The sequence below is a fragment of the Cetorhinus maximus genome, unplaced genomic scaffold (assembly GCF_964194155.1).
Source record: "Cetorhinus maximus unplaced genomic scaffold, sCetMax3.hap1.1 HAP1_SCAFFOLD_945, whole genome shotgun sequence".
NCBI classification, from domain to species: Eukaryota; Metazoa; Chordata; class Chondrichthyes; order Lamniformes; family Cetorhinidae; genus Cetorhinus; species Cetorhinus maximus.
In genome coordinates, this window is record NW_027596887.1 from 38684 (window position 1) to 50000 (window position 11317).

The 11317-nt window shown below is 58.2% G+C and overlaps 1 protein-coding gene across 1 annotated transcript in view; it reads left to right on the forward strand.

Moving 5' to 3' along the window:
- The first annotated feature begins 456 nt into the window (after positions 1-456).
- LOC144675318 (extracellular superoxide dismutase [Cu-Zn]-like) overlaps positions 457-11317 on the forward strand; it is a 27237-nt gene continuing 16376 nt past the window's right edge. Inside the window, exons 1-3 of the mRNA XM_078536165.1 lie at positions 457-583; positions 742-855; positions 2120-2164. Coding sequence (XP_078392291.1) covers positions 457-583; positions 742-855; positions 2120-2164 — 286 coding nt within the window. The remainder of the gene's footprint in view (positions 584-741; positions 856-2119; positions 2165-11317) is intronic.

Sequence of the window (11317 nt, forward strand, 5' to 3'; positions counted from 1 at the left end):
AGGCAAGTGGGGAGTATCCCATCACACTCCTGACTTGTGCCTTGTAGATGGTGGACAGGCTTTGGGGGAGTCAGGAGGTGAGTTACTCTCCGCAGGATTCCCAGCCTCTGACCTGCTCTTGTAGCCACAGTATTTATCTGGCTGGGTCCAGTTCAGTTTCTGGTCAATGGTAACCCCCAGGATGTTGATAGTGGGGGATTCAGTGATGGTAATGCCATTGAACGTCAAGGGGGCGATGGTTCGATTCTCTCTTGTTGGAGATGGTCATTGCCTGGCACCGGTGTTGTGCCTTTTCACCCATTAACCAGCTTGGAAGTGGCTGGCCTGGCGCCATGTCAATTTTTGCCCTCCTCCAGAGCAGAACATGACTCCAACATGTGCTTTCTAACCCCCCCACCTACTGCGCATGCGTGCCTTCCCCGGGCCAGGGGGATGAGGTCATCACCCATGTTGCGCATGCGTTTGGCGCAGGGCAGTGTGGAGATGCTGCGCACGCGCAAAGGGCAGGGCGCAGCCGGACTGTCTGACGTCACAGGGCGCTGCCGTCAGGAGCGCCGGCGGCCGGCGCGCAGCTGCGAAGACGGTGACAGCGGGGGGGGGTTGGGCCAGGCGCAGGCGCCTTCACGTGTGGTCTCGGAGACGAAGGCGGGAGGCGGCGACGGCCGCCATTATGGTGTGCGAGCTCCTGCTGCTGTCGGCCGTCTGGTTCCTCTTCGTCGCCTTCTGGCTGGAGACGGTGAGCGTCTGGGTCTTCCTCTGCAACTTCTACCAGGACCGGGGCTTCTACCTGCAGCGGCGCTGGGCGCCGAGGGCCGGCGGTGTCGGAGGCGGAGCCGGAGGAGCCGCCATTACCAGGTCAGCGGCGCCGGGGAGGCAACATCCGGGCAACTGGGGCTGCCAGATAGTGGGCCATAGGGAATCACAGTGAGGCTGCCAGATAGTGGGCCATAGGGAATCACAGTGAGGCTGCCAGATAGTGGGCCATAGGGAATCACAGTGAGGCTGCCAGATAGTGGGCCATAGGGAATCACAGTGAGGCTGCCAGATAGTGGGCCATTGGGAATCACAGTGAGGCTGCCAGATAGTGGGCCATTGGGAATCACAGTGAGGCTGCCAGATAGTGGGCCATTGGGAATCACAGTGAGGCTGCCAGATAGTGGGCCATTGGGAATCACAGTGAGGCTGCCAGATAGTGGGCCATTGGGAATCACAGTGAGGCTGCCAGATAGTGGGCCATAGGGAATCACAGTGAGGCTGCCAGATAGTGGGCCATTGGGAATCACAGTGAGGCTGCCAGATAGTGGGCCATAGGGAATCACTGGGGCTGCCAGAAAGTGGGCCATATGGAATCACAGGGGTTGCCAGATAGTGGGTCATAGGGAATCACTGGGGCTGCCAGATAGTGGGCCATAGGGAATCACTGGGGCTGCCAGATAGTGGGCCATAGGGAATCACTGGGGCTGCCAGATAGTTAGTTGGCCATAGGGAATCACTGGGGCTGCCAGAAAGTGGGCCCTAGGGAATCACACAGGGGCTGCCAGATAGTGAACCCATATGACTGACCGTCCCTCATTATCCGGGACCGGCCCGTCGTTAGGCCTTTGCGTCCCGGGTCCGGGATCGTGCTCTCCCTCAACGTGTTTGGTCCTGGAGTATCTCCGGCAGTCTCCGTCCGCTCCTGTTCCGGACCAGTCGCTGCGGCGCCGCCCGTGCCTGTGGCACCAGAAGGCGCCCTGGTTTGTGCTGGGGGCCTCTGGGCGCGTGCCCGTGGGGGGTGGGGAGGGACCTCCGACTGAGCCCGCCTTTAACTGGCTTGGCGGCGTTGACAAGCGCCCCTCCGTTTACCCCCACCCCCCTTGCGGGGGAGCTGCAGATAACCGGGATTATGGGTCTTGTGTCTCGAGGTGGGGGGGTAACTGCCTTGACCCAAGAGGCACAAACGTGGGACACGGCTGGAATAGGAAGGCTTTGGGCTGGAGTAGGATTGAAAGAGGGGTGGGGGGGGCTGGCCTGGAGCCGGGGGGGGGCAGCCACGGGCATTAGCGTTCGTCCGGGCGTGCCCGCGGTCTGCGCTGTTTGCAACGCTCCCATACTAACCGAATTCCGCCCTGCTCCCCAGGGTCTCCGTGGAGGAACCGGGGCAGCTCCTGCACATCCTGGGAAGGTAAGACCGCATTTCCATATATCAGGGTGAAGGTCGACTTTATATAACTCCCCCTCTCGTCGGGGAGTGGGGGTGGGGGTCCTCTTGGCTTCCCCCAGATTGGAAAGAGGAGGCGAGAACGAGGGCAGGTTGGGGGTGGGGGGCAGGCAGGACCTAGGGGACAAAGCGGGCGGGCGGTGTTGGAATGGTCAGAGGGACAAAGAATAGGAGCCGCAGTGTCCCGAGAGAGAATGCGTCAGGACGCACGTGTGTCGGATAGGCCACTCAGCCCCTCGATCCTGCTCCCCCATTCAATACGATCGCCTCTGATCCGATTGTTCCTCAACTCCACTTCCCTGTCCGTCCCCCTCATCACCCTCAACTCCCCTCGTCGATCAGAAATCTGTCACACTCGGCCTTGAATATATTCAGTGACCCGACCCCCACTGCTCTCTGGCGGGGGAGAGAATTCCACAGACTGACCACCCTCTGAGAGAAGAAATTCCTCCTCAAATCCGTCTTCAATGGGAGACCCCTCATTCTGAAACTGTGCCCCCTCCCTCCCCTCGTTCTAGATTCCCCCCACGAGGTGGGGAAACATCCTCTCAGCATCCACCCTGTCAAACCCCCTCCCCTCAGAATCTGATATGTTTCAATAAGATCACCTCTCATTCTTCTAAACTCCAATGGGTAGAGGCCCAACCTGCTCAACCTTTCCTCATCAGACAAACCCCCCTTCGTCCCAGGAATCGGCCGAGTGAACCTTCTCTGAACGGCTTCCAGGGTGGTGAATGATTCTGGAGGACTCGGTGTTTGGAGGTGAACAGGAGCTGGGAAGAGGGGATGGGGGTTGGTTCAAGGGGATTGACCATTAATAGTTACCAGAACGGTCCCCCAGGATTGAGGGGACTTCAGTTCATGTTGGGAGAGACCGGAGGAGCCGGGATTGTTCTCCTCGGAGCGGAGAAGGTGAAGGGGGGAGATTGAATCGAGGGGGGTTCAAAATCACGAAGGGGTGGTCTCGATCGAGTGAATGAGGAGAAACTGTTTCCATTGGCGGGAGGGTCGGTGACCAGAGGGGAGGGGGGGACACAGATTGAAGAGAATCGGCGGGAGGGGGAGATGAGGAGAATTTTATTTTCAACACAGCGAGTGGTTGTGATCTGGAAGGCGCTGCCCGAAAGATGTTTCAAAGGATTCGATAGAGAGAAACTCATTGACCCTCGTGGGGGCGGGGGTGGGGAGTCCAGATCAAGGGGGCAGAACCTTTAAAACTTGAGCCGGGCCGCTCAGGGGGTGATGTCCTCACACAGAGGGGAGTGGGAATCTGGATCTCTCTCCTTCCGCCCCCCAAAAAAGCTGTCGAGGCTATGGGCCATGGGGGGGGTTCAATTGGAAATTTCAAACCCAAGATTGGTAGGTTTTTGTTGGGTAAGGGGCATTAAAGGCTTTGGAACCAAGGCGGGTAGATGGAGTTAAGGTACAGATCAGCCAAGGTCTGACTAGTGGAGGAACAGGCTCGAGGAGAGGGGGCTGAATGGCCTCCTCCTGTTCCTATGTAACAGGCTCGAGAGAGGCTGAATGGCCTCCTCCTGTTCCTGTGTAACAGGCTCGAGAGAGGGGGCTGAATGGGGCCTCCTCCTGTCCCTGTGTAACAGGCTCAAGAGGGGCTGAATGTACCTCCTCCTGTTCCTGTGTAACAGGCTCGAGAGAGAGGGCTGAATGGGGCCTCCTCCTGTCCCTGTGTAATTCACTGCCCTCTCCCAACTAGGGACCAGGTCAGGGGTTAAAGTTGATAGTGGCCGGGCAGCACGGTGGGCACTGGAGCAGGCTGAGAGGCTGAGAATAGAGAATGTCGCCTGGGAGGACGGGCAGCTGCTGGGCTGGGGACCTTGGGTGAAGTGGGAACAGCTGCCATGTTCACTGACTTGTTTGTCCACCGCCTCAACTTTCCTATTCTGCAGACAAACACTGCAGATAAACCGTGTGAAAACAGCACATGTGTGTGCGCGTGTGGGCCAACATTATGTCTCAACCCTTCCTCATCCCAGACCAGTGAACGGTAAATTCTGCCAATTAGCAGCTTTCAGCTGCATCTCAGGCAGCCGCACTGTCGCCTCGGAGTCCGAAGAACATGGATTCGAGCCGCCAGTCCAGGACTCGAGCCCCCAAGTCATGGCCTGACAGTTCCGCAACCACCCCACCCCCCCAGCAGACCCCGGGCCACATCCCAGGTCTCAGGGCTGAGGGAGCGCTGCACTGTCGGAGGGTCAGCGCTGAGGGAGCGCCGCACTGTCGGAGGGTCAGCGCTGCGGGAGCGCCGCACTGTCGGAGGGTCAGTGCCGAGGGAGCGCCGCACTGTCGGAGGGTCAGTGCCAAGGGAGCGCCGCACTGTCGGAGGGTCAGTGCTGAGGGAGTGCCGCGCTGTCGGAGGGTCGGCGCTGAGGGAGCGCCGCACTGTCAGAGGGTCAGCGCTGAGGGAGCGTCGCACTGTCGGAGGGTCAGCGCTGAGGGAGCGCCGCACTGTCGGAGGGTCAGCGCTGAGGGAACGCCGCACTGTCGGAGGGTCAGCGCTGAGGGAGCGCCGCACTGTCGGAGGGTCAGCGCTGAGGGAGCGCCGCACTGTCGGAGGGTCAGCGCTGAGGGAGCGCCGCACTGTCGGAGGGTCAGCGCTGAGGGAGCGCCGCACTGTCGGAGGGTCAGCGCTGAGGTAGCGCCGCACTGTCGGAGGGTCAGCGCTGAGGGAGCGCCTCACTGTCGGAGGGTCAGTGCCGAGGGAGCGCCGCACTGTCGGAGCGTCAGTGCCGAGGGAGCGCCGCACTGTTGGAGGGTCAGTGCTGAGGGAGCGCCGCACTGTCGGAGGGTCAGCGCTGAGGGAGCGCCGCACTGTCAGAGGGTAAGTGCTGAGGGAGCGCCGCACTGTCGAAGGGTTAGTGCTGAGGGAGCGTCGCACTGTCGGAGGGTAAGCGCTGAGGGAGGGTCAGTGCTGAGGGAACGCCACAATGTCGGAGGGTCAGCGCTGATGGAGCGCCGCACTGTCGGAGGGTCAGTGCGGAGGGAGCTCCGCACTTTGTGCAGTTTCCTTGCTCATGATGACACGTTGAGCCCAAAGTCCCCGCCTGCTCCCTCAAGTAGATGTGAAAAATCCCATGGCCTGTATTGGAAGAAATGCATTGTGGATGATGGCTGTGGGGACATTGGACCAATGTTCATCCATCAACCAGTTTCATTAAAGACAGGTGCTCTGGCCATAACATGCAGCTATTTATGGGATCTTACTGTGTATAAATTTCAGATTATGTGGCACAGGAGTGTATATTGGACAGAGTTCAAACCCGAGCCACATGAGGGGATATTAGGGACAGGTGACCAGAAGCTCGGTCAAAGAGGTTGGTTTTTAGGGAGCGAGTGGGGCGGAGAGGTTTAGGGAGGGAATTCCAGAGCTCAGGGCCCCCCAGGCAGCTGAAGGCACGGCCGCCAATGGTGGAGCGATGGGAATCGGGGGATGCTCGAGAGGCCGGAATTGGAGGAGCGCAAAGATCTCGGAGGGTTGTAGGAGGTTACAGAGATAGGGAGGGTTGTAGGGGCTGGAGGAGGTTACAGAGATAGGGAGGGTTGTAGGGGCTGGAGGAGGTTACAGAGATAGGGAGGGTTGTAGGGGCTGGAGGAGGTTACAGAGATAGGGAGGGGGGTAGGGGCTGGAGGAGGTTACAGAGATAGGGAGGGGGTGTAGGGGCTGGAGGAGGTTACAGAGATAGGGAGGGGTATTGGGGGCTGGAGGAGGTTACAGATAGGGAGGGTTGTAGGGGGCTGGAGGAGGTTACAGAGATAGGGAGGGTTGTAGGGTTTGGAGGAGATTACAGAGATAGGGAGGGGTTGTAGGGGCTGGAGGAGGTTACAGAGATAGGGAGGGGTGTAGGGGCTGGAGGAGGTTACAGAGATAGGGAGGGGTGTAGGGGCTGGAGGGGGTTACCGAGATAGGGAGGGTTGTAGGGGCTGGAGGAGGTTACAGAGATAGGGAGGGGTGTAGGGCCTGGAGGAGGTTACAGAGATAGGGAGGGGTGTAGGGGCTGGTGGAGGTTACAGAGATAGGGAGGGGTGTAGGGGCTGGAGGAGGTTACAGAGATAGGGAGGGTTGTAGGGGCTGTAGGAGGTTACAGAGATAGGGAGGGGTGAAGGGGCTGGAGGAGGTTACAGAGATAGGGAGGGTTGTAGGGGCTGGAGGAGGTTACAGAGATAGGGAGGGGTGAAGGGGCTGGAAGAGGTTACAGAGATAGGGAGGGGTGTAGGGGCTGGAGGAGGTTACAGAGATAGGGAGGGGTGTAAGGGCTGGAGGAGGTTACAGAGATAGGGAGGGTTTGTAGGGGCTGGAGGAGGTTACAGAGATAGGGAGAGTTGTAGGGGCTGGAGGAGGTTACAGAGATAGGGAGGGGTGAAGGGGCTGGAGGAGGTTACAGAGATAGGGAGGGGTATAGGGGCTGGAGGAGGTTACAGAGATAGGGAGGGGTGTGTGTGTGGTTTTTTGGCTGTGGCGAGCCCTGACCGATCCTCTCCCGATCTCTTGTGTTTCCCGCCAGCCTCGAGGCGCCCACGCTAATGGAGGGATAAAGGTGTCCGGAGCCCTGCGCTGCGGATGGGAGTGACGCCTGGCCCAGCGGGCGCCGGGGGCGGCGCCGACCAGGGGAGCGGGGCACGCACCCTGCCCGAGGGGAGCCACGAGGAGGAGCAGAGAGGCAACTCGCCCACGCCCGCGCCTGTGCGTTCCCGGACTCGTTCCCGCCTTTCTCCCTCCCCCCCCCCCCGAATCCCCGGGGGACAGGACAGCGTGCGGCAGGAGTTTCCCAGGGTGGCGCCTGCCTCGATGCCTGGATTGGACTGAGGGGAGGGGCTGGGGGTGTTGGGTGGGGTGAAGCGTCTCGCTGTTGAGGAGGAGCGGGCTGCGCCGCGCCGCCTGCTGCAGTCGAGCAGCTGGACGCAGAGGCGGGCTTCTTAGGAAGCGGCGGGCGGGCAGTTAATGATACAGGAGTCTTTAACCCTCCCCCCCACCCCACCCCCTGTTAAATCCGATCACGTGCAAGTGGTGAGCTGGGCCGGGGGCATGAGTGTTGGGGCTTTTCAGCACAGATTGTAGTTCGGGCTCCACGGAGGGGACTGTTTCTCTGGCGGCCGGTGTGTGGTTAGTGGGGGGTGGGTGGGGTGGGGTGCGGAAGGGAGGGCAGTCGCAGGACTAACCATAACGCTGCTATTCAGCGCACGACGCAGCGAAGCCCGCCACAGATGAGCAGCTGGCTGCGGATTCTGTGTCTGGGAGCTCGGCAGGGTGGGGGGTTCATGTTAAACGGGCGGCTTTCAAACTCCCCAGCTCGCTGATTCTCGTCAAGGGAAAGCAACGTGGAGCGGAGGTTGGCTCTCAGTGAAACCCGGAGATATGTGTTTCATGGGGACAGTGTAGAGGGAGCTTTACTCTGTATCTAACCCCGTGCTGTACCTGCCCTGGGAGTGTTTGATGGGGACGGTGTAGAGTGAGCTTTACTCTGTATCTAACCCTGTGCTGTACCTGTACTGGGAGTGTTTGATGGGGACGGTGTAGAGGGAGCTTTACTCTGTGTCTAACCCCGTGCTGTACCTGTCCTGGGAGTGTTTGATGGGGACGGTGTAGAGGGAGCTTTACTCTGTATCTAACCCCGTGCTGTACCTGTCCTGGGAGTGTTTGATGGGGACGGTGTAGAGGGAGCTTTACTCTGTATCTAACCCCGTGCTGTACCTGCCCTGGGAGTGTTTGATGGGGACGGTGTAGAGTGAGCTTTACTCTGTATCTAACCCTGTGCTGTACCTGTACTGGGAGTGTTTGATGGGGACGGTGTAGAGGGAGCTTTACTCTGTGTCTAACCCCGTGCTGTACCTGTCCTGGGAGTGTTTGATGGGGACGGTGTAGAGGGAGCTTTACTCTGTATCTAACCTCGTGCTGTACCTGTCCTGGGAGTGTTTGAAGGGGACAGTGTAGATGGAGCTTTACTCTGTATCTAACCCCGTGCTGTACCTGTCCTGGGAGTGTTTGATGGGGACAGTGTAGAGGGAGCTTTACTCTGTATCTAACCCTGTGCTGTACCTGTCCTGGGAGTGTTTGAAGGGGACAGTGTAGATGGAGCTTTACTCTGTATCTAACCCCGTGCTGTACCTGTCCTGGGAGTGTTTGATGTGGACTCTGTATCAAATACTGCAGCGCTAAAATCTATACAATGATTAAGATTAAATTTCATGAAAATATGTTTTGAAATAAATTGATTCTGAAAGCCATTGATGCGGTGTTGAAGTTATTGTTGAATTGTTTTAAATCAGAATTGTGTGATTATTTCCCCCAGTCTCCTCCTCTTATTGAACCTTTCTCTGATGATGTTGGAGTGGAAGAGATGTTCGGTCAAAGGAGAGGGGAAGGCCTGAGTAAATCCACGGAGAGCCAATTCATCCACTCAACAGGTTACAGCAGCAAATGTATGGGGAGGGAGCGAGGGCCCAGATGTTGTACTGAGTCAGGAGAATTAAGGCAGGCACCCAGAAACAGGCCATTCGGCCCCTCTGCTCCGCTCCAGTGTGTCTGCCCCCACACCAGCCTCCTCCCACCCTCCCTACTCCATCTCCTCCCCCACCTCCCCCCCCACCATCCCCCATATCCTTCTATTCCTTTCCCCCCACCCCTCGTGTGTTTATCCAGCTCCTTAAACACATCGACACGATTCACCTCCACCCCCTCCCTGTGGGACCGAGTTCCACACTCTCCCCGCTCTCCGGGTAAAGACGTTTCTCCTGAATTCCCACCCCCCCCTCGATCGGATTTATTAGGGACTGTCTTATATTGATGGCCCCCCCTCCTAGTTCTGGACTCCCCCCGTCCCCCACAAGTGGAAACATCTTCTCTACGTCGACCCTATCGAAACCCCCTCCGTCATTTTAAAGAGCTCGATCGGGTCACCCCCCGCCTCAGCCTCCTCTTTTCTAGAGTAAAGAGCCCCGGCCGGTTCAACCTTTCCCGATAGTTATAACCTCTCCGATCTGGGATCATCCTCGTCAATCTTTCTCACACCTTCTCCAGTGTCTCCATATCCTTTTTATAATACGGAGACCGGAACTGTGCATGGTATTCCAAAACCCCTTATTCTGAAACTGTCCCCACTATTGTCTAGAATCCCCCATGAGGAAGAAACATCCCCTCAGCATCCACCCTGTCAAACCCCCTCCCCTCAGAATCTGATATGTTTCAATAAGATCACCTCTCATTCTTCTAAACTCCAATGGGTAGAGGCCCAACCTGCTCAACCTTTCCTCATCAGACAAACCCCCTTCGTCCCAGGAATCGGCCGAGTGAACCTTCTCTGAACGGCTTCCGATGCGAGTCTGTCCCTCCTGAAGTAAGGGGACCAGAACTGTCCACAGTGGCCCAGGAGCGGCCTCACCAACGCCCTGTCCAGTTGTAGCAAGACTTGCCCGCTTTTATATTCCATCCCCTCCCCTCGCAACAAAGGACAACTTTCCACTTGTCTTCCTCATCACTCGCTGCATCTGCACGCTGGCCTTTTGTGATTCATGTACCAGGACACCCAGATCCCTCCGCACTGCAGCCTCCAGCAGAGTCTCTCCATTTCAATAATATTCTGATTCTCTATTCTTTCTCCAAAAGTGGAGAAGCTCACATTTTCCTGCATTACACTGCATCTCACTTAACCTCTCTACATCCTGGTTGTACCTGTCCTGGGAGTGTTTGATGGGGACGGTGTAGAGGGAGCTTTACTCTGTATCTAACCCCGTGCTGTACCTGTCCTGGGAGTGTTTGATGGGGACGGTGTAGAGGGAGCTTTACTCTGTATCTAACCCCGTGCTGTACCTGTCCTGGGAGTGTTTGATGGGGACGGCGTAGAGGGAGATTTACTCTGTATCTAACCCCGTGCTGTACCTGTCCTGGGAGTGTTTGATGGGGACGGTGTAGAGGGAGCTTTACTCTGTATCTAACCCTGTGCTGTACCCGTCCTGTGAGTGTTTGATGGGGACAGTGTCGAGGGAGCTTTACTCTGTATCTAACCCCCGTGCTGTCCCTGTCCTGGGAGTGTTTGATGGGGACAGTGTATAGGGAGCTTTACTCTGTATCCATCCCCTGTGCTGTACCTGTTTAGCCTCCTCGTGGTTAGATACAATGCCCGCAGTGCTAACACAGAAGGCGCTTAAACTCTGTTGACGTCCCAGGTACCAGCTGCAGGATTGGTTGTGCAGGTTCAGTCTAATCTGGCTTTGAGGGTCACGGCTAAAACAAACATTGACTTTGCAGCAAAGAGATTAAACTTTCAGAGAAAACAGGTTGAGGTGAAATCAGTTTATTGTTGCCATCAGTCCTCAACACGTGTGCTCCATAACGTTCTTATCTGAGTCCGGTAGGCCCTGGGTTCAAGCCCCAATGCAGGGATTTGAGCAGATAGATTTAAACTAGCACAACCTCCATGGTGATGCGCGGCCGCCGCACTGTCGGAGGGTCAGCGCTGAGGGAGCGCCGCACTGTCGGAGGGTCAGCGCTGAGGGAGCGCCGCACTGTCGGAGGGTCAGTGCAGAGGGAGTGCCGCACTGTCGGAGGATCACTCCTGAGGGAGCACCACACTGTCGGAGGGTCACTCTTGAGGGAGCGCCGTGCTGTCGGAGGGTCAGTGCTGAGGGAGCGCCGCACTATCGGAGGGTCACTCCTGAGGGAGCACTGCACTGTCGGAGGGTCACTCCTGAGGGAGAGCCGCACTGTCGGTGGATCAGTACTGAGGGAGCGCCGCACTTTCGGAGGGTCCCTCCTGAGGGAGAGCCACACTGTCGGAGGGTCACTCCTGAGGGAGTGCCTCGCCGTCGGACGGTCAGTGCTGAGGGAGCGCTGCACTGTCGGAGGGTCAGCGCTGAGGGAGCGCCGCACTGTCGGAGGGTCAGTGCTGAGGGAGCGCCGCACTGTCGGAGGGTCAGTGCTGAGGGAGCGCCGCACTGTCGGAGGGTCAGCGCTGAGGGAGCGCCGCACTGTCGGAGGGTCAGCGCTGAGGGAGCGTCGTGCTGTCGGAGGGTCAGCGCTGAGGGAGGGTCGCGCTGTCGGAGGGTCAGTGCTGAGGGAGGGTCGCGCTGTCGGAGGGTCAGTGCTGAGGGAGGGTCGCGCTGTCG